This window comes from Carettochelys insculpta, chromosome 4 (assembly GCF_033958435.1).
Source record: "Carettochelys insculpta isolate YL-2023 chromosome 4, ASM3395843v1, whole genome shotgun sequence".
NCBI lineage: Eukaryota > Metazoa > Chordata > Testudines > Carettochelyidae > Carettochelys > Carettochelys insculpta.
In genome coordinates, this window is record NC_134140.1 from 48,163,931 (window position 1) to 48,187,479 (window position 23,549).

Genomic DNA, 23,549 nt, shown 5'->3' on the forward strand with positions numbered 1-23,549 from the left:
ATCAAAATACACTAGGAATTCATTTGAAAGAATCATTTTAACTTATTACCAAGGTAGATTTTCTAATAAAAACACACAAACCTAATCATGAAATATTTACTTGTAACATTGATGGGATAACTAGTCAAAGGTAGGTAAAGAGCCCAATGAATTGGAACACCCTACTAACTACAATATTTATTCTTTGTCTTTCAAAAGAGAGAATTATTAGGAACCTAGTCTACGCCACTGCAAATTCAAGATGGCTCCTTACAACACATTTACTTGTGCTTTGTCACAGTCTAGTTTTTAATCTTGGACTGCAAAGCAGAAAAGTGTCTGTACCTTCTTATATTTATGAGGTACATAATTTTAGAAGTTATTTTGAGGGATGTAGATTACTTCTAACGTAAAAGATAAGCGAAGAGTCAGCTTCTCATTTCCCTTTGTTGTGAAAATGAATATAGAGACAACTGCAGCTCAGCTGACACCTTTTTGGGACATCATTCTTATGTAGTCCTTTGAAAAAGGAACTACCTGATATTTCAAAAGTTAAAAACTTTTGAAGTGCCTGAGGCAACACTTTGTATAGCATGAAGTCACACTGCAGACAGTAACTTTTCTCAGAAGACCATCTTTAAATTAAGTGTGCTTGAAAAAAGAACAAAACACCTTGCGGATTCTAAGTCAGAAACACCACCTTCCTATGTTTAGCACCTCATACATCTGGGGTACTACAGTAATACTAATAAGAGGGCCCGAGAGAATACCTTCAATCAAAAATCAAGCCAGAAATTGATCCACATAAGATAAAGCACATGGTCAATTTAGTCATTTTAGTTGAAAATCCTTGTTTGGGTCACTGAGAATGCCTATCAGTTGTACTCAAAACACTACCACAAAGGAAGAAAATAACAATTGCTTCTTCTCCCCGTAACAGCCTATGGTTCTTTTATTGCATTCAAGCCCATCCTTAAGGAGGACAAAAAACAAACAAGAGGAAATCAAACAATTACAGATCCCTTACAGCCTCCCTCAGGTTCCACTTACAGCAGACCCTCAACTTACGCGGAGGTTGTATTCCTGCACAACCGCACGTAAGTCAAATTTCACGTTACTCAGAGGAGCCAAGAAACTGACCAATGCAGCAGCGCTGGACAGTTTTCTCTCTTGTGAGTGGCAGGGAACTGGAGCCCAGCTGCTGTCAAGAGTCAGGCTGCCACCCCTGACAGAAACTGTGAAACTGCTCCTGTCAGGGTGGCAGCCTGACTCTCACAGCCCCTGACAGGAGTATGGGGGTTGCCACCCCTAAACAGGAGCCGTGAAACCACTCCTGTTGGGGTGGCAACGTGATTCTCTCCATCCCTGACAGGAGCGGGGAAAACTGCTCTTGTCAGGGATGGCAAGAGTCAGGCTGCCACTCCTGACAGGAGCAGTTTCCCCACTCCTGTCAGTGGCTGCAGCCACTCCTGTCAGTGATGGCAGCCTAGAGTCAGGCTCTCAGCTGCCACCAATAGGAATGGGGGAACTGACCAGCACAGCAGCACTGGGTCAGTTACCTGACTCCTGTAAATGGCAGGCAGCCTGGAGCAGGGAGCCAGCTCCCCGCCACTCACAGGAGTTGGGAAACTGACCAGCACTGCTGCACTGATCAGTTTCTGAGCTCCCCTGAGTGGCAGGCAGCCCGGAGCCAGGTACCAGCTCTCCAGCATTCAGTCGTGTTAACCTGAGATTCATATAACTTGAGTGTGCATATCTCGAGGTTCTACTGTACTAATTTTGCTCTTTCCAAATACAAATGATATAATGGAATACAGTTATTATTGTCTGCAGCAGCCAAAGAATCAGCTCCAGTTTGGGCAGAGGTGTTGATCTTGAAATACTTTGGAACATTGCTTATCTCATTATTATAAGTAAAACTCTGATCAAGCAAAATGCTACTCAAAGCCTCTTGATCGACAGTTAGTGCTCTCTCTACATAGTCAACTGAAAATTATGTTTCTATGCACATTTTATTTGTCTTCAGACCTACATACAGCAAATATAACAAAGGAAAATTTTGAGACCAGGACTGCCTAAACTGATTTTTATGACCAAATTCTAGTACAATCCCTTCCTGCTACACTTACTTACCTCTCTAATAGAATACTTGAAGTTTAAGCATGCTCTAACTTCAACAATAATTCTATTTTGAAGTTTGTATTTCAAATTTTGTTAGATGTAAAACTATTTCAGAGTTGAGCACAGATTAAAACTTCTACAGCAAATGTTTGTGGTAATGATCCCATATGAATGTACTATTTTTAACTCACACTGTAGAATTTTCCATTGTGAAGTTTTCCGTTACATGTACACACTACTTGCATACAAATAAAATTCTCTGAATGCTCTCAGACTTTTATTAGTAACGCACAGATAGCCCAGCTGTATCAAAGAATTGTAAGAACAGCAACCTCTCGGAATCTAATTAAAGATGCTTTGTAACCACTAGAATTGTGCAGAAGAACTGAGATACCGTACAAAAGTAAAATCACTAAGTGTGCTCTATACTTTCACTACACAGTTCATTCTTTTCAGATATGAGCTCTTCCTTTATGTTGACAAAGGAAACACAGGTGGGTTAAGCTTTAGATAGGCTGTCACTCTGTTCTTTAATATGGAGGGAGACTTATGGAGGCAAAGACAATTTCTGTTAATATTTAGATGGAGATTTTCAAAGTCCCAATGAAAGTCAAAGCTGATCTACTTGGCAACCAGCTTCCTTAACTCAGAGTTGCAAAACCCTTTAGATAGCCTCTAAACGTAACTTTCCAACAGATTAGCTCCTCAGATCAACAAGAGACACTTTCTGCAAAGGCTTTAAGCATCCTGAGACTTTTGAACAATTTCACCATCAATTCAAACCTTCAAAAATAGATACTGATTTGAGCAGGGGAAAAAGAGAGAGTTAATACTGAAATACAGTAAAAGCCTCGTTATCCAGCATTCAGATAACCAACACATTTAGTTCACTGTCACGCCGAGCCAGAGCCATCTCCCGCCGGGTCAGCTGACCAGTGCCCAGCCAGGGGTGAGGTGTGGGGGGGGAGGTTAGAGAGGGGTTGGCTCCTGGCCCCAGCACTAATAACTGGAACATTTCATTATCCAGCATTCCTGGTTTCCCAGGAATGCCAGATAATAAAGCTCTTTCTATATATTTCCAGCAGCATAGCTAAAAGCAACCTGTATTCTTCAGCTTTGGAATTTGCCACAGAATCTATGCTGCAGATTCTGAGCTTTTTTTTTTCCTAATTGATTAGATAGCATGTACACTTCACAAGCTTTTTTTAAAACTATGTAACAAATGCATGTTGATGCAATGCTGTATTCGAGGCATAAAATACTTAATGGGTGTTAATTGTCTTATTAATTTCAGTTGGTGGGGACTCAAATCTAATTAATCTAAAATGTGAAATCTAAATATTTAGCAACTAAAACCAGCAGAAGCCATGGATGTTCTAATCCACTCCAGGTGGTTGTAGCAGTGGATATTATGGTGCACAGCAGGTTGTGAGACAACCCACCTCTTACACCCAAAAAACCCTCAGAAATGCAACTCCTCTACAAAGCAAGTAGTATCAACCATCTCCTAGATCAGTGGTTCACAAACCTCTGTACTGACAACCCCATTCACAAAGCAAGCTTCTGAGTGTGATCCCCTCCCCATATAAATTTAAAAAACACCCTTTTAAAAATACACTTAATATATTCAGATAACCAGCACATTTAGTTAACTGGCAGGCCCAGCTGTAGCTGGCTGCTGGTGGTAAAGCAGGCTGTGGGGTGGAGATTGACAGCTCATGACTCCTATGCAGTAATCTTATGGCCCTGAGGGGGTCCTGACCCTCAGAGTATGGGAACCCTAAACATGGCATGAACCCAAATCACTTTCAACACATTAACAGGTATGAAAGGTCCCCCAAACTCCTTTCTGGCTATAAAGAATTCCCATCTCCCCATGAGAATTTCTAAGCTGACGTTATGCATTGGTAATACAAAGATGTCTGGTATATTGCAAGTTGATATGTAATAAAACATAACATCTATGTTTGTACAACAAGAATATAAAATTGGACCAAAAAGTAAATAAAGAACCTAATTTAGAACTTTAATGATTGCAAATAAGTGTAGTGTTAATACACTTTTTAGTACTTACCTTTCTCTTACACTGGTGCTTCTGGCAGTCACGAATTTTAGTACACTTTGTCTCACACAGATATGGCTTATGACATGGCATGCGTTTAGTATGCTTTCCACAACGACACTGCTTTTCAACTTCCTTGTGGGGAGTGTGGGAGAGAGAGAAATGACAATACATGACAGTTAGAAGCTAAAGAGTTTTCTACTCAGAACCTTAAAGGCAACTGACTAACATATCATCCAGAGACTTTACTGTGTTAGGCATTATACAAACAAATGATGATCTTGTCTCTGCACTGCATAGCTTGCAACCCAAACAGAGAAGAGAGACTCAAGAATGTGTTTGTGAGTAGATACAAACATACACAATCTACGTATAAATTAGATAAGCAAACTTATCTGACCCTCTTTCCAAACACCATACATTAGCTAGTTTCCCACAGATACTGTAGCTGAGGCAATAACTGAAATAAATGGGGAGTTACCATAAAGATCAACTGAGAGATTGTTCCATGCATAAAGGACAGTGTGGAACATGTTGGAGATGCTTACTCATGAGTAAGTGAGGCTGCCAGTACTGGCAGAGTGAAGAACACAGAAGAGCCAGTGTGACAAGCATGAACAAGTAGGAAGGGGCAGAGCTGCAAAAGGCCATGATGATGACGACGACGACGACTTTTTTTTTGCAGAAATACAGCAGTATTAGAAAATCTCCTTCCCACTCCAGCATGCAAGGAGAGGGAATTGTCCAAGCAGATTCCTTCCTGATGCTAGGCCTTTTAAGCTTAATTCAAGGAATCCAGTTTAACACAAATCATCTACGGCAAACAGCCAGAACTGAATATTCTTTGGAAATACAACGTGGCGCTTATGGTCTCTAGCTGCAGCAAAAGCAATATCTAAAACTGTGACATGGAGTTAAAATACACAAATCACCTCCATGTTCTCAGCTGTAGTGCTGCACACAGATCAAGGGAGGGTAAATTAGTGTCTTTGAATGCCTTTAATTGATGTTGCTTCTGATAGACCAGAAGCAACATCAAGTGGCTCTGTGCAAAGCATGTCCAATTCATCTTATCATGGAGAAGACAGCTGCTGGGAAGACGTGCCTTCAAGGACAAGTTGGAGGGAAACCTTCTTCCAAATCATCAGAAAGTGTTTTGAAGACAATCTATCACTAGCATTCAGAAGGCAACCAAAGACCTCCAGGTTATGCCAAATATAAAAGGGGCAACAAACATACAACATAGATACTTATACAGCCTCCATTAGTATAGTACACCAGTTCTCAACCTAAGGCCCAGTTAGCACACAGCTGTGGCCAAGCTCAACTGTGTTCTAAAGGCTGACATGTCCCTGCCTGAGGCATACTGCAGGCTCTAGGCTGCCGACTGCCATCCAGGCCCATTCAGAAGGTTCAGGGTCCAGAGTCCTAGCTGCTGGGTAGCAGGCATGGGCTGCTGCCTGGCCATAAAATACACATAGCACAGTCTTTCTGGCACCCACATTTTAAATTTGGACCTAAACCTTGTTGTCGGGTTCACTTTAACAATGTCAGTGGCTTTTGCATGGTGCTAAAGTTGAAGATGTGCATTACTCAGACAGAACTTCTAGTTAAGCTTGAGCAGCTACCAGTTCAAATTTATTTATGGCCTTTAGTAATTGATTAGAAACAAGACGGGAGTATTGCATCTTTCTGAACACATTTACACAAAGAATCTGGTCTTAGATGAGTGCTTTTAGTGACAAATATGCCAGCTACTTAGGAGGCTAAACATCTATTAAAATTACAAAGTATTTAAATTCTACATGCTTAAAACAGATTAAAACTAACCTGTCTACAAATTTCACAGGGACCTCTATGACAACGCTGAGAACATCTATGGATTCCACATTCAAGAACTTTGTCACAACTATCTCCACATGTCGGTACGTCTTCCGTGCAAGGCAAAAAAACCACTGAAAAATAAGATAAAAAATATTATGTGTTTTCTTTAGTACACGTGCTACAGCTAGCTACGAGGTTGACAATGGTACCTGTAATTTCTAAATTCACCCTCTCATTTTTAAAGAGACTCTATAGAAATTATACAAATACATTGATTTAAGTTAGCATTTCTATCATAAAATCATAGTTAATCAGAGATATCAAACTGGAGAAGAATCAAGAAAGTTGTATCAAACTTGCAGCTTCACTGAGTATTAAAACGAGCTAAATGCACCTTGAAACAAGCCTTTGACGATAGTTGCTACCAAAAAAGCTTTATGAAAGTGATCTACAACTTTCTTCTGTAAATTCATACTACTTCAAGCATTTTTGAATATCTGAAGCCTGTTTCTGCAAAAAGATGTGCTTCAATGAGATAGAAAATCTCCTTACTTGATTTCTCACATGGACAGGGCCTTTTCCCAGACCTAGGGCATTCTCCACAGAGACCAGAGTGACAAACTTTTTCACATGTGTGATTACCACAAGGTAATGTTCTTCCACACACCTTAAAGAAAAAACAAAATCACAACAGCCCGACAGCTGACACTGAGCAATTTAACAAGATAAAAAGACATAAAACTCAATAGGTTTGTGAACGAAAAGGGAGAATTTCTCTGACCTTTGAAAGTATGCTTAAGGTACAAATTAAAATCAGAAGTTGCACACTGTCTCACAAGATCACTTATATTGTTTTTCCTCAATTTAAGATTCTTACATTCTTCATTTTTACAATCTACAGTTTTTATGACTGAGCCACAAATACTGAATCATTCTTTGAATACTGATTAGGCTTTTCACAGCTGCTACTAGTATCTGGGCTCTAGAGCATCACTAAGCTGCATTCCATATTAAAGATAGCAATTAAAGTTTTAATCCCATAATTTTTAGAAAGTTACTCAAAATGACAGGGACCCACAGTAACAATTTACCACAATCATAATTAGGACCTTACCAAACTCACAGTCTGTTACGGGCGGTATCAGGACCACAGGATTTGAAAATTGGTTAATTTCATATTTCCAGATATTTAAACCTGAAATTTCATAATGTTGTAACAGTGAGGGTACTAACCCATTGTAGGGGGGTGAGTATCATGAGACTGCTACTCCCTCTTGTGTTTCTTCCTTTCAGAGTTGGATAGAATAGGGAAGCAGGGTTGCAAAGCTATCTGCAGCTGGGAAACATACCCAAGAGCAGCCTTGCAGGGAAAAATAAGTCCTGTCTTGCCTCAGCCTCGTGTGGACTAACACCTGGAGCACTCCCAGAAGCACTGGGAAGATCAGACCCAGCTCCAGTCTCCCCCAGCTGCAAGAACCTCTGGGGCTGTGCCCAGTCCCAAAGCTTCCTGCCCTGGGGGAGGCATCCAGTGGTGGATCTTGTTTTACCACACCCCTCAACTGGCTGTGCAGGGATGGACAAATCGTGTCCCTCCCTGACCCAGCCAGACTGAGGAGGCCCCTTTGCTGGGGTGTTCCTAGGAACAAGGGGACATCAGATGTCACTGGCAAGGGCTTACTTCACAATCCATTATGTGTTTTGCCAAGGCCATGAAATTGGTAGAGCCCTAATCATAAGCAAAATTGAAACAGTCAACAATACTAATGTCAAGGGCGAATTGGACCCATGTAACGTATCTGTCTTCAAATGACTGCTACCAAGATTTGCATGTGCACCTTTAAAATCACTTATCTTAAAATAACAACTCTTCAGTAAGTAACATTTTTCGATTTTCCAATATCATAAGCAGCCAGTTCTCTTTAAGATAAAGATAACTAAAGGGACTTCTGAAACATACCTGCTCACACTGCCAGAACGGACATGCACAGAGTCTTTCTGCTATTTGTCTACCACAGACACACCTTTGTTTACTAACTCGTGGACAGGGCTCACAATTTCCTAAAAATAAGTAATTCATATGGATTTAATTGTGAAGGTACAGAGAGAAAAGTATTACAACCATTTTTATTTTTAATGAGTTCATATGGACAACCTTCAACTCTTAAAAACTGACACAGAACCACTCTAAATTGTTTCAGAGATCAGGTCTACCTGGATGACATGGGCTCTCACAACTGTGCTGACCACATGGCAGTTTTCGACCGCACAGCTGCTGACATGACCATTCTTTGGTACTGCACCTTCGTGGCACTGGTTTCGCCTTCTTACAGTAACAGGTTGTTGTGACCACCTTTGGGCAAGGAGGACAAGGACCTGAAAACAGTTAAAAGGAAGCAATAGAAATAACATGTCATCGCTGACTAACTTATTTTATTCTCATTTCATTAGGATTTGATAACTTTTATCAATAACATTTAACAACATAATTTCCCACAAATTGTTACTTTCTTGTATGTGTTGAAATTTTAAGACCAGTGATAATTTTTAGCATGATACATTTCATGACTAAATGTGAAGAGTGAATCAATAGCATAAAAAAGATTTACCTGGGTGACAGAGCAGTAGGCACTTATGCCCACATGGAGGTTTAAATTCCTTCTCACATACTTGGCCACATGAGTGAGGTACCAGCCATGGGTCCAACTCTGGATCCTCCACCTTCCCACAGTAGCAGTAGTACCTAGTGGGAGTTTCAGACTCTTTGTACTCAAACCTACATTTCGGACTGACAGACAAGAACAGAAAAAGGTACAGTTTTACTACACAGGTTTCCAAAGCAACACAGATGACAACAGGATGGACAAAAATGTACTTTTTTTTAAAAGTCAAAAATTTTATTTTGATATTTAAATTATATTTCTTTAAAAATAAGTTTTTAAGAGAAAATCTACATTTAATATAGAATATATTAATGCCCAAATGTATAATGTCTTAAAAATCTAAATAAAATATAAATATTAGGAACCCCTTAGCTTCGATCATAAAGTTTGCGTTAAAGGCTAATTTTCTATATGAAGAAAGAATCAGAGCACATATCTAAATTTTGAGGTCAAGCTTTACAAACATGGCACAATAAGTCATCCTACATAACTTAAGAGCTCTTCTCATTTCAATAATTTACAATTTAGTCACTTCCACTTTCCCATATTTGAAAATCTTCGCAGGCTTAACAGAAATCAACAGTTTAATATACTGACTGTAGTTAATCACTCTGTTTCAGTAATCACCTAGTTCTAAATGTGAAATATAGTTTAATAAAAAGTGCATTTATCCAGAATATTTAGAGAGTTTTAATAAAACTACATTTTATATGCTATAGTGTTTGTTTAAATCCCAGTTACCACCCAAAAATGCAACTTAAATATAAATCACGAGGCAAAAGATGTTAATAAAGCTATGTCATTCATCATTTTCTAACATACTAACATGTACAACTGATATGTAAATACGAAGCTATGTAACTGCTTAAACGGCTGCATACACTAATTGCATCTGCCTGGTCCAGCATGGTCAGAATCTGATGGGTCCTGAACAAGAGAATTTGCTGGACCAGGGAAGGTCCAAGACTTCTGCCACCAGGAGGCCGCAGGCTCCCATGGGGTGCCCTGTCCCGAGCCTCATGCTCCCTGCACTGCTGCAGGACAGGTAGGGGGGCTCCGACTCCTGCCCCGTGCTGCCAGCTCCTCTCTAGCCCAGACCTCAGCTGCTGGTTCCAGCTGGGCTGCTAGGCACTGGCCCGTGGATGCCAGTCCCGGCCCCAGCTTTGGGACTTCCTGGTCCTGGAACATCTGTGGTCAACGTTTCAGGACCAGAGTGTCCCAGATTTGAGAGGCGCAATCTGTAGTTATAACATACCCTGTAGGCAGCAAAAAGATGTGTGACGTAGACTGTTTTAAACCAATATATTGACCTACTGAGGTCCCTTCCAGTCCCACTTGTCTATATTTCTATTATTCCATGTTTTCGTGCTTATGAGAATGCACCTCTCTTTAGAAAATAACTGATGTATAAATGGAAAAAGGGAGTTTCTACAAGTGTGTAACAGGACACTGCACAGTCTTGTCTCCAAAGATTTAACTTAAAAGGGGAAAATTAACTCCAAAAGGGAGACTGCGGGTGAAAGCAGAACAAAACGGACAGTCATTTGTTTTATCCTTGTATATAACTGAAGCAAATTATTGATGATTATTTGGCAGAACTTGGCTTGAGAAATTGAATTGGACTGAAATCAAGGAGATCAGGAAACACATCAAAACCTTCAAGAACTACTGTACGGACACTCAAAGTTTCAGAAGAAGCTGAACAGATAAGTCAGTTAAGTTCACTGTTTCATCTGAAACACAGCCAAAATATTTCAAACCCAAAGCAGTGCCTTATGCTCAGAAGACTCCTGAAGAAATTGATTTGGTCTATTTAGAGGAACATCTCAGTCTTGTCACCAGTTTCATAAAGGCAGTGTTGTACCACTGATCAAGAAGGATGGCTCCATCCAAACTTATGGAGATTTCAAAGTGACACTGACACCAATCTTACGTACAAACCAGTATCTACTACTACTTATTGAAGATTTGTTTGATATTCTTAGACGAAGACAATCATTCAGTGTACAGGATTCACTCAGTGCATGCCTACCAACACACACAGTGATCTGGTGTCTTGCAAATATCTCACAATGCACGATTTTTATTTTGTTTTTGCTATAACAAGTGGCTTTTTGGTGTCACTGATAGGATTTTGATGGGACAACTGGAGTTCAATGATATTTGATCATCCTTTTAATGGAGGGATTTGAGATAACGACCAAACAAGAGTGTGTTTTTCAAGCCTTCAGTTGAATACCTTGGACATGTAATTGAGCCAGAGGCTTAAAAGGACCACCAGAGAAAAAGAAAGCAATGCCAGGCTATGGGTACAATCATCCTCAGGACTGCCTAACTACTATGGTACATGGCGAATTTCTACCTCATGTGGTAAGAGCATTCAGGTCTTTACATGAACTACTATGAAAAAAATAAGAAGAAAAAAGACAAAGCATGTGATCGTGCATTTAAAGGAACCAAAGAAATTGTCAAAATCAAACTTCTCATATACTTTGATCCCTGGATACCATTTCAACGGGTTTATGCTTTACTATGTGAAATGGGTGCACCTTTCATATTTTCCCGGTTAGGAGTGAGTAACCATTCACTCTGTCCCACCCATTGACTAATCAAAGTCTCTTGCAGCAGGGCAAAATTAGTTCCCCTTCACACTTGCCACACAGAAGCCCCACAGTAGAGTCTCACTCCAAATTGTCACCAGTCAGTTAGGAATCAATCTGGTATTGCATGCTTTCACACAGCAACCGACACTCACTTCTCCACCATCAGGGCAGATCTGATGTTGCTGCACTGAAAAGCTGGCATGAGATGCACACACAGAATCAAGAACGTGGCCCTGCACGTCTGCAAGTTCTGCAGCCACTACTAGTCATCACACATATTCAGGATGATGTGATCAGGTACCGCTTGTTTCTTGAGCCCAGAACTGCCATTCTGTCTCAGCTGCTCCATGAATATTGCCAACATCTTTGAATTGTCCCCAGGCAGCTCAGCAAACACTGCAGGATCAGGAGGATCATGGCCACAATACTCATCACTATAATGCAGAGGCTAGTTGTGCAAAATTGATGCTTCTCACGCAGATGGTAACCAGGTGGGTTTGCAAGGCTTTTGAAGAGGCAGGAAATATGAGATGCAGATACCTTTACGGGATGTCAGGGGAGGGATAGCTCAGTGGCTTGAACATTGGCCTGCTAAACCCAGGGTCATGAGCTCAATCCTTGAGGGGGATTTTAAAAAAAAAAATGGTGATAGGTCCTGCTCTGAGTGCAGGGGACTGGACTCCATGACCTCTCAAGGTGCCTTCCAGGTCTATGACATAGGTTTATCTCCATAGATGAACAAAACTGCAATATGGGACTTTGAAATCACATTCCAAGTCACCCCCAAGAGACTAGCTTGCCTTCCATAAGGCATTGCAAACACTGCCCAAAGCACCCTGTGCTAGACCGTGGCAAGCTGCACAGTGCAATAGCTACCCATGATGCACTGCTGCCTGCTTCAATTCAAGAACTGATAGTAATGGTGATGGTAACCACTTGTTGCCACGTATGATCATCTTCCGCAGGAGCTGTGGATCCTCAGTAACTGGTAAGGCCTATCTTTGAGCCACATGTTCTATTACAGTGAGGACAGATGTTTCAAGGTACAGCAGGAGGCTGTTGACCATGACTGAAAGCCAGTCTCTTCTTCTTCCTGCTCCTTTGTCCTCCTTCATTGCTTAGCAGGCAAGTTCAATATGCAGGGGACCATCCCATAGGACTTCTTTCCATTTTGAACAATCTTGGTCCAGTGTCTCCCAAGTGTCATTGTCAATATTGCACTTCTTTAAGTTATCCTTCAGCAAGTCTTTATAATGCTCCCACTGGCCTCCTATATCATGGTACCCTCTTTTCAGCTGAAGGAACCGAACCTGTTTTGAGAGGCAATGGCCTGGCATCCAGACAATGTGACCAGTCCAGCAGAGTTTGATACATAATCATTACTTGATACTGGTGGTCTTTGCCTCTTTCAACATGCTAATATTGGTGCGTCTGTCTTCCCATTTGATCTTCAAGATCTTGAAAAGGCAGAGTTGGTGATGCCTCTTAAGGGCTGTGTCTACACTAGCCCAAACTTCGAAATGGCAACACAAATGGCCATTTCGAAGTTTACTAATGAAGCGCTGAAATGCATATTCAGCGTTTCATTAGCATGTGGGGGGAATAAGGGGATTTCGAAGTAGGTGGGGTCCTTTCAAAAAGGAGCTCTGTTGGGACGAGCCGCGCGGCAGCGAGCCACATCAATTTTGAAGCGCCGCGGCCGCCCGCATGCTAATGAAGTGCTGAATATGCATTTCAGCGCTTCATTAGTAAACTTCGAAATGGCCATTTGCGTGGCCACTGCAAAGTTTGGGGCTAGCATAGACGTAGCCAAGGACTTTCAAGTGATGCCTGTAGGCTACGCAGGTTTCAGACCCATACAATAATGCTGGGAGAATAACAGCTTCATAAACAAGAAGCTTGGTGTCTGTTTGAATGTCACGATCTTCCAAAGAAAGTGTGCCATAACCAAGCAAAGGCTACATCGCCACAGTTCAGAGGGTGTTGGATTTCTGAATTGATATCAGCCTTGGATGAGAGATGACTAGAGATGACCATGGTAGAGGAAATGGTCCACATTATTCTTTATTTCTCCATTGATTTTAATAGATGGAGCGTGTGGTACCTCATTTGGAGGGGGATGACGGCACACTTTGGTCTTCTCGTGGATGAGCGTGAGAAAACAAGACATTTGTAAGTATCAACAAACATGTTCAGGATAGCATGAAGATCTTTCTTGGGATGGGCAAAAATGGCATTGTCATGAGCATAGTGAAGTTTTACAGTAGATGGAGTAGAAATTTTACTCTTAGCTTTCACTCTACTAAGCTTAACAGTTTTCCATCAATTCTGTGACTGATCTCAATGCCAGTTGAGAGCTTCTACTACATGGAGATATACATATCTCACAGAACTGGAAGAGACCTTGAGAGCTCATCAGGTCCAGTCGCCTGCCCTCTTGGCAGGACCAAGCACCATGCCTGACAGATTTTTTTTGTTAATCTATTTGCCCCAGTTTCCTAAATGACCTCCTCAAGGATTGAACTCACAACCCTAGGTGAACAAGCTCAACGCTCAAACCACTGAGCTGTCCCTTCCTGCTTCCCAGCAATTACATAAAGAATAATGGAAATAAAAACCACAAACATGGATCAGCTCAGACAATAAACGCAGCCCTGTTTGCCTACACAAGCAACCTAATGTGGATCCACAAAAGTAATTAAACTATTGCAATGGCTGTATGTTGACATAACATTTTTCACTGGCAGTTAACTTAACTGCAGACTTGTTGAAGACTGATATTTTACCAGGACAAAGGCCACGTTACTCAATCCTTTTTTTTCCCCCCATAACAACAGTAGCTGTTCAGTCACTTATGAGCTCTTGTCAGTATGCAATAACGGCTCACCATGGTCAAGTGATAACTGAATTTCCTGACTTTGGTGTCATATTTCAGCCTTTTTTTTTTAAACTATATAAACTTATTCCTTATTTCAAAAATATAGTGGGTAATTCAAAAAAAAAACAAACAAGAATGTTTTTTACATATGGAGTTAAGCATCTGAATAACTGTGCCATTTACTCAAATGCATATATCAAATATTCACAGTGCATACCTTTTTCAACTAATTTCTATGTACATCCCCAGCGGCTCCCTGAAGTTTTCACCAGCAGTTGTGCACAGTGCTTTTTTTTGTGCCGATACCTGCCAATACTGAGTACCGGCATCCCCCACCATGGGATTGGCTTGGGGGAGAAGAGGAGCCGACCGATTACCGGCTCCTCCTTTTTTACAAAAAAGGTACTGGTTAGGCATATACCAACTCTGAATTCTAAAAACAAATTAATTTGCAAGAGATTTAACTAATATACTTGGATGCCATAATTTTGCATGCCAAAACTTTGAGGAGTAAAGGCACTTTAAAGTAGAGCAGGCACTTCAAAGTGCCTGCAGCTACATGCATGCCGGCACCTCGAAGTTTGACACTTCAAAATTGCCGCTGGAGAGAATTAGCCTAAAAAAGTGCTGTATATTTACCACAGCACTTCATTAGTAATCTCCCATCACTTTGATTAACATGCCACCTTCGAAGTTGGGGGCAAGTGTAGATAAGCCCTAAGGGTCTGAAGTGACTGCAATTACCTGCCCTGCAATCTGTGAAATATCCCTACAGCCAGTTAGAAGGCGCATCTTAAGTACCGCACAAGAATTCTGGAGCCTGTGGGTGCTTGAGTCTTAAACTTAGAATTGGACTGCCACCAATTCCTGTTGAATGAAGCAGACACGATCAAGGACTGAAGCAACTTCTGTCTCTGATAATATTGTTCTGTGTCACCAGAAAGGGACCTACTCTTCAACAAGTTACGGACAGCCTGACACACCAACATTCAAGTTAGCACTAAATATAATGGAGACCGAGTGTTTGAAATATGTTTTAGAGCAGCGGTTTTCAACCTATGGAACTACATTTAAGGGTTCAAGAAAGACTGTCATTACCACAGAACAGTGGCTTTCAACGTGTGGTCCATGGACCACTATGTGTCTGCACGCTACGTTTAAGATTGCCAAAGGGTCTTCACCTCCACTTGAAATTCGTTACATATCTGCAACTGAAAAAAGGTTGAAAACCTCCATTTTAGAGCATGACAAAATTTTTTTTCCTCTTATTCTTACAAAATTAGGAAGATTCCACTAAGCTGAATTTTATCAATCTTTTAAAGGCAAAATATATATATACTTTGAAGTAGTCAAAATGTCAGTGAAAGGGTAATTTTCTCTGTAGTTCCATAAGTATATGAAAAATATGGTTAAGAAACACTAATTTGTTGTAGAGGAGACACTGTCAATCTTTATAATGGCAAAGGTTGATGCCAGGGAAGAAATTTTATGTTTAACAAACATGTAAATCCAATCCAATCCCTTGCTACCATAGGTTAACCATCTCTAGAATTTATGATATCACAGTTCATTTTTATTAGTGGTGGTTATGAGAGAGATTTTGAAGTTGATGACTAAACATTTTAACAGAGGGCAGAACATGAGAGATGTGTAACAGTCAAGTTACTGTTTTCACGTTAAAAATTTCAAAGCAGAGATTAATTTTTATGCTTCCGGAATATGCACTGTAGCAGTGTGAACATCAAACAAATTCAAAGAACAACGTGTAAACAAGCTTCAAGTACACATTTTCCATTTTTCACCTACAAAGACTGTTACCTTTGAAGTGACTCTAGTTCTAACTTAGTTCTCAATCAATACGTTTTCTAAATGTAACATGAAACACTTACCAAGGCCATGGATAATCTTTCTTCCCAAAATCATCATCTGTCAAGGGAGAAGATATAAGAAAAAGGCTGTTCTTAGCCCACTTTTGGATACACGGCATGTGAAATATACAGAAACATCCCGAACAGCTCCAGACCTAAAAGATAAACATAAAAGTGGTGACTAGCACCTATTAGGTTTATTTCTGTTTAAATGGGAAAAAAAACTAGCATCTAAAGAGATACCAACTTTAAATCTAGCCAAGTAAACAGGAAGTAAAACTAGTTGTGTATTAGATAGTGTTTTCAATACAGATATTCACCTGCCAATTTTGATGGATTTTACTACTACAGCTTCATACATCTGTAAATAGCTTTCTCTCTTCTTTTGCTGTGAAAGTTTCTCCTGTTGCTTTTATATAATTAAGCCCCCATAAGAAATATTGATAAAGATTGCCCCTTCTCTAATCTTAGGTGTTATATGCAAAGATTCATGCAGATTTCTCAGTTTAAACATTGTGTCCTTTTTAAGGATCATGCACAGGGAACATTAACAGCTTACAAACTTAAAAAGTAATGTATTGTGATCAGTCTCCTTCTGTGCTCCCCTTGCCATTACGGAAGTTGTGTGCTCTTGGTCCTAGCTGTATTTCTCTCTGCTGCTCCTGAAGCAAATCATAATCATATGCTCAGAACATCAACTTGTGGCTGAGAATCAAGTAAAACAGAACAAATGCAACTTAATAATTTCACAATAAGATGAAATAGATGAGTTGAGAGGGAACAGACCCTTTGTCTAAAAGAAATAACTGGAAACCTGCAAACAGGGTAAAAACAGTCATGAAAACACATGAATGGTGAATAAATATGTATTCTCAGTCTGTTATCTGAAAGATTACTCTGAAAATTACCTCAGAGCAGCATTATAAATTCGAAATAGTGAGTGCATTATTTCAAAATCTGTAAGCCTCACGCAGGAGGAATAGCGCCTATTTCAAAACAATTTAACATAATTTCTTGGTCTGGAGTTCTAGGTCTGAAGTCCACACTCTCCCTGGACTCTGAGTCTGAGCTGTAACAATATTTAGCTTGCTACTGTGAGCTCCATAGACACATCCTTAAAAGATGTAGTGTGTTGCAGAATTGGATTTAATAGGTTAAGTGAAACAGCTGAATTTGCTATTTTCCTGGATTTACCCTTGAAGATTTTAAAATGGAAAGAAGTTATTTTATGTTTAGCAGATGAAAGGCAAGAGAGAAAACATTTCCAATCCTTTGATTCCAAGTTGAAAGGGCATTACCTAGACCCACCAAGAAAGTTACTAACAGTAATTTCCAAACTTAATGTTTACAGACAGTTGAGAAATTTACTACATGTGAATTAAAATACTCACTGGAAAAAATTATTAAGGATACAAGATAACAATGTGTTGATTTAAAAAAAATCAGAAAAACAAACACCACAACTTTGATTCAAATTTCCAAATAATTTTAGGTCTACAGGCAAGTGATGTCAATAGTCGCAGTATAAATAATATTTAAAAATAGATATTGACACCTTATTAAAAATAGTTTATTTTGTTTGTAAGACCTAAAAAAATCAAACAAAATGTGTTGCAGGCTTCTGTAAGACTAATTTTTTAATGATAAATAGTTTTGTTTTTCTGCACACTCACTCTTTTGCAGCAAGATTTGTTATTTCAAACCAAGAGCACAGCCAGTCTGTTTCCCTTTGCAATATTCACGACAGTGGAGTATGAAGGGCTCAGTCAGGTTCCTATTGAATTAAATGGTGTTTTTCCACTGATTTCAGTGGCAATAAGACTTGGATTGAGATCTCTTGAGCCACGGAAAAAAAGTGGCTACATGATACAAAAGAAAAAAAGGGGGGGCGGGGAGGGTGGCCTGGGGTGGAATTAAAGAACAGTGTCGTTGTTGATTTTGATCATGTTTATTCAACCATGCAGTTCTGAGTACCCAGGCAAGCAAACTCCCACATCTTTCTTTCATTGCACCTTACTGACTCATGCTGCAGTAATGAGGGTTATTTGGATTCCCCTTTCAATATGATCTAACTACGATACTCCTCTGTTGCTGGTTGTAACAGTACTTTAACCAAGGTTCAATGACTGTAGACTTCATGTGAAGAAGTGGGTCTTATACAGGAAAGGTGATGACTTAATACATTTGTTAGTCTCTAAGGTACGATGACTGCTTGTTATTTGATAAGCTACAAACTAACATGGCTACCCTTCTGAGACTATGTAGGCTTTTGAACAATACACTCTATTGCTACTGCTTTTGTGTTGGACTTCCTAAAATTGAAAAATATAAACCTTATATTTAGACCTGGAAGGATTAAGTTTTTAATTGGTAAATACAAATTTGGCTGTAGACAAACTAATGAAAAGCATTTTCCTAGAAAGTAATTATAGAAGAGTACCTCCTAAAAACTTTTAAAGCTATTTTAACATTGACAATTGTATTTTAATGCTTTTAAAGCTTTGTCTTTTTGAATCTCCACGTCTACCACTAAATAACTGACAGACTCTCCTCCCCTAATTTCCTGAAACTGTGAACATTTAAATAGATAAAAATATTGATATTATCCATCAAAATTATATTTAAAAAAATTCTGTGAAGCTTACTTGTACTGTTCCATGTCAACAGGTTTGGCAGATACTTCACAGAACAAGGAAACCAAAATTCAGTAGTATGATTTCAAGTTATATGTGCACATGCATGAGAGCTGAAAATTAAACTAATTTTATGTAATCATTTAATTCTCAGCACTCCAGTGAATTACACAAGTTAAATATTTCAATATGAACATATTTGCTTGATATGTACTGATAAAAAGCAATTGAGCTGGTTAATATATTAAAGGCTATGGTAAAATACTTACAGCTTGGTTTCTCTTAACTGAAGCAATACAAATTAAACATGTCAAAGCCCCAGACTGAAATGCTTCATTCACATATTGTCTTGTACGTTCTAGCTCACTTGCATCTCCATCTTAAATACACAAAAAAAAAGTCTTTTGAGAAGCCATCAGTGTTTGATCCTCCATATTGCTGAACAGCCAACGATAAGCAATCATGTTTGAAGAAAGTTTCCATTGTGAAGCATTATTTCCAAATACAAATCAAAGTACCTTGCTAGTGTTTCATTTATCTTAAAAGAGGGAAGAAAAAAAGTCATGCTAATTAAGACTGTAAGTCTATCCACCCAGCATATAATGAGTTACAAACAGTTAGTGGGCGCACAGCAATTTGGTTACAGTTTCATTTCAATTCTTGGGATTAAATGCTGAATCCTATAGCCCTCCTTAAATACATCTCATCACGTCACTTCTTCCCTCCATGAAATGGTGGTAAGTATATTAGAGTTGCTACTCCCAGTTCCACTCACTAACTTCTGCCTCAGCTGGGACATCTCCCTGCTTGCTACCCATCCATGTCCTATTAGCTCAAACAGCCCTGCCCTGTTATTCTGTCATCCTCTCTCCTGCAATTTTCAGCTCCTCCATCACTACCATACCACCTCTCTTGCCTACATTTTTGTTTTATTTGGTGGAGCATGAAAGTACTGAAGAATGGAAAAGGTTCAAATGCTGTATCTCCAAGGCAAGGATCAGGTTACATGAGTTGCAGAGCTATATAAGAATTCAGCCTAAGATGGGGTACACATAGGGATTTAGTCTCCCTCCCTCCACTCCCCACATTCCCAAAGCCTTATTTAGCAAGCCTAAGACTTTTCTTCTCCCTTTGGTCAAGAGTCAGACACACTCTCCCCTGAATTGGCTGGCTATACCAGTGGCATGCAGCTGTAACAGACTCCTAGCAGCAGTATGTCGGTCAATTCCTGCAGCTATGAGCAATTACATACTTTGGGTGCGTCTACACTACAAACTAACTTTGAAGTTAACTTTGAAGTAAGGGGCTACTTCGAAGTACCCTTCAGAGTGTCCACACACGCTTTCCCTTACTTCGAAGTTAACACTGAAGTAAGGGAGGCTGACTTCGAAGTCACTACTCCATTCCTGGGAACGGAGTAGAGGCTTACATTGAAGCTAATGCGTGTAGACGCTCTGCACTCCTACTTTGAAGTAAGGAGTCCTCCAAGGAGGGCCTCCCCTGGAGGATGGAGACAGTCTAGCTAGCCCAGGCAGGGCTCTATGGTCCCTGCCAGCTGCCTTAAAGGAAGTAGCTCCATGGCAACCCCAAGAAGGAAGCTGAGTGTGCGCCACAAGCAGGGGCAGCATGAGTTCTGCCTTGGACTGCCCCTGTCCAAAGCATCCGCCAGCCTCCGCAGCCCCAACCCCGAATGGCAGCACAGCAGGATCCCTCTCCCCCTCCGGGGGCGCCAGAGAAGTGGTCTGAGGAAAAACTGAAGGACCTCCTTGCCCTGTGGGGGGGAAAGAGGAAGTCCTTCGGCAAACAGGCACCTGCAAGCGAAATGCCGAGGCATCAACTGGCTGGCCATGGGTCTCGCTGCTCAAGGACACCCCGACCGCCCCAGTAGCAGCATCCGAACCAAAGTCAAGGAGCTGCGCCAGGCGTACATCAAGGCCTGTGACGCTGCCAGCCAGTGGTGGGCATGACCCGTGTACTGCCCCCACTACCAGGAACCGCACAGGCTCCTGGGGCCAAAGGAGGTGCCCAGCCCGGAGCACATGGTGGACACCACCACTCTCTCCCGCGGCCAGTGGCGAGGAAGTGGGTCCCTCTGGCACCACCAGTCCCCAACGTAGAGACTGGCTCACCAAGACCAAGGGTGATGACGAGGGCTCCAGCGACAGGACCCTCAACATCACCCTCCCCTCCAGAACACAGAGCTGGGCACCATCGAACCGGGCCTCGCCCCAGCCCCAGGAGGTCACAGCCGGTATGTTCCAGACGAGTGGGACATCGCACAGGATGAGGACAGGGCCCCTCCTAGAACAGCCCCACAGCCCACAGTCCAGTCCCCCAGCCGAGCCCCCGCCGTGCACACCAAAGGTGTTCCACATTCCATTCTGTATTGTATGTTACTTTATTTCCCCCATTAAAGCTTCCCGTTCCCACTCTAGCCCATGTCTCTGGTGCTTCCTGGGGGTTTGGTGGTGAGTGTGAGGGGTGCAGGGTAGTATGGTGTGGTGTGTAGTTGCAGGGGGGGGTGAGGGGGGTGGTCAGGGCTGGCCCTGTTTGAAGGCCCGGCACAGGGCATCCCAGACCCTGACCCCATCCCGCTGTGCCTCATGGCACAGGGCAGCAGGCAGCTGCTCAGAGCCAGCCCTCCCCAGTCCGCAGCCCAGCACTGCATGAAGGGCTCCCGGCGACCCTCCACAAGGTTGTGGAGGGCACAGCAGGCAGCAGTGACTGCGGGGACGTTCAGGAGGCTGACATCCAGCCTAGTGAGGAGGCAGCAAAACCTCCCCTTCAGCCTCCCGAACGCCCCCTCGACTGTGCCCCTGGCATGGTTGAGGCGACTGTTAAAGGTGCCCTGGGCCAGCATGGTGTGTCTGGTATAGGGCCACATGAGCCATGGGTGCAGCAGGTACGTGTCAACGGCCATGATGCAGTGGCACATTGTGATGTCCCCGAGCGGGAGCTCCTGCGGGGGGACATACGTGCCCTCCTGCATCCAGCGTCCCAGCCACGAATTCCGGAACACCCAGGCGTCATGGGCCCTGCCCGGCCACCCCCCACACACGTCCAGGAAACAGCCCCTCACATCCACCAGGGCCTGGAGTACCACTGAGTAGTACCCCTTCCTGTTTATGTAGGCGTTCCCCACTGTGGTCCAGAGGTGGGATCGCAACATGCGTCCCATGCAGGGCTCCAAAACAGTTGGGGAAGCCCGGGTCTGCAAACCCAGCAAGGGCAGCATCCAGGTCCCCCAGGGTCATGACACATCACAGGAGCACTGTGTTGATGGCTTGGACAACCTGTAGGTGGAAGGAGGGGATGTCCATGACCGCCGGACCGGGAGCCCCCTGTCCCCCACTGGGGCCCCCTATCTCCTTCCTGGTTGCCCCTCCCAGGGGTGGGTCCATGTTGGGGGCTGGCCGTAACTCCTTAAGCACTGCTACGAGGGCAGCCTTGCCTAAGCCAAATTGGCGGCCGATGATCTGTGGCTGTCAGGGGTGGTCAGCCGCCACAGAGCGACGGCCACCCTCTTCTGCACCAGGAGCACTGGACGCATACGGGTGTCCCGGTGCTGGAGGACTGGGGCAAGCCAGTGGCAGAGGTCCTCAAATGTCTGCCAGGTCATCCGGAAATTCCTGAGCCACGGCTCATCGTCCCACTCCTCCAGCACCAGCGGTCCCACCATTCAGTGCTGGTGGCGGGGATGGGGGAGGGGCAGCATGAGGGTGGCAAGGGCCTCAAGGCTGGGTCCCAAGCGAGCCAACCGCCTGCGCTGCTGGTGCTGCATGGCGAGCAAGCTGATCAGGATCGTGAGGGCATCATCCTCATCAAGGGAGGGAGCTGGCATGGTCTCTGGCTGTCTCCCAGTGTACGTGCTGCTGCTATCTTCAGCCTGTCAGCCTTGAGCACGTGCAAGCTGTGGATGCTGGGAGGGGCCATGCAACCACATGCCTTCATCATTTCCTGTCCCCTTACTTCGAAGTAGGGACTATTTGTGTGTAGATGTTTAACTTCAAAGTAGGGGAAAGCCTACTTCGAAGTAAGGGAGGGTGCATCTTGTGTGTGGATGCTCTACTTCGAAGTAAGCAACTTCGAAGTTAGTTTGTAGTGTAGACCCAGCCTTTCAGTTGTGGGATTATGAGTGTCAAGGTAATAATACTTGGGCTAACAACATCATTGGAAGGCTGGTCCCAAGGTTGATCTCAGAAAGGAAGCTCAGAGAGTGAGCTGTGCTAAGCAAAGAGGTCATACTGAAAGCTTCTGCTACATGATACTTATGTGATGCCCTGTGCATTTTAACAAAAATCAAAAAATGCACAAACCACCTGGGAGAGTTTATAACTGTCAGGTAACAGAAACAGTTTAAACATCACAGGACACCAGGTAGCAACAGAGATACCCAGTGACAAATTGTCTACCAGTTTTGAATAACTCAGAAAATTAAGTACTTAAATCATATGTTAAGAGCATTAAAATAGCAGTATAATTTACCTATCTCTAATTATCAAAGCTTTAAGTATAGATTGTAGTGCAATGCAGCTATTTTCTTATACTACAGAGAAGTCAACCTATTAAAATAATGTACCAGTTTGACTAGTGTAAGTTGTGAATGTTTTGGCCAAGATCGTTCCATGTTTTCCTTCAATATCTTCATCTTCTTCAGAAGAAGAACTAAACTGGTCTTCAACAAATTTTTTTGCTGCTTCTTGATTAGCTTTCTTAATTTCATCAAATTTCTTCTGAGAAGATAATTCTGTAAAAGAGAATACATTCATATTAGTGTCATATTAAATTCTGCAGATTCAACTGCCCTCTTCTAGTTTAACTTAACATTCTCAAAAGCTATTCTCTACTCACAGCCAGTTCAACATTTTATTGTGTTTCTAAACCAGCATACGAAAGCATGACTTTAAAAAAAAATAACACC

At 42.0% G+C, this 23,549-nt stretch overlaps 1 protein-coding gene across 3 annotated transcripts in view; it reads right to left on the reverse strand.

Annotated features, from left to right (window-relative positions):
* NFXL1 (nuclear transcription factor, X-box binding like 1) overlaps positions 1-23,549 on the reverse strand; it is a 79,986-nt gene that overhangs the window by 53,265 nt on the left and 3,172 nt on the right. For 2 of the 3 annotated variants that reach the window (XM_074992728.1, XM_074992727.1), the window contains exons 2-10: positions 23,208-23,375; positions 18,898-19,007; positions 16,017-16,150; positions 8,593-8,771; positions 8,198-8,359; positions 7,944-8,044; positions 6,539-6,653; positions 5,993-6,117; positions 4,175-4,297 (exon numbers count right to left, since the gene is read on the reverse strand). In XM_074992728.1, coding sequence (XP_074848829.1) covers positions 4,175-4,297; positions 5,993-6,117; positions 6,539-6,653; positions 7,944-8,044; positions 8,198-8,359; positions 8,593-8,771; positions 16,017-16,150; positions 18,898-19,007; positions 23,208-23,375 — 1,217 coding nt within the window. Of the gene's footprint in view, positions 1-4,174; positions 4,298-5,992; positions 6,118-6,538; positions 6,654-7,943; positions 8,045-8,197; positions 8,360-8,592; positions 8,772-16,016; positions 16,151-16,554; positions 16,658-18,897; positions 19,008-23,207; positions 23,376-23,549 lie in introns of those variants that run through there. The other variant, XM_074992729.1, reaches the window with a different exon arrangement.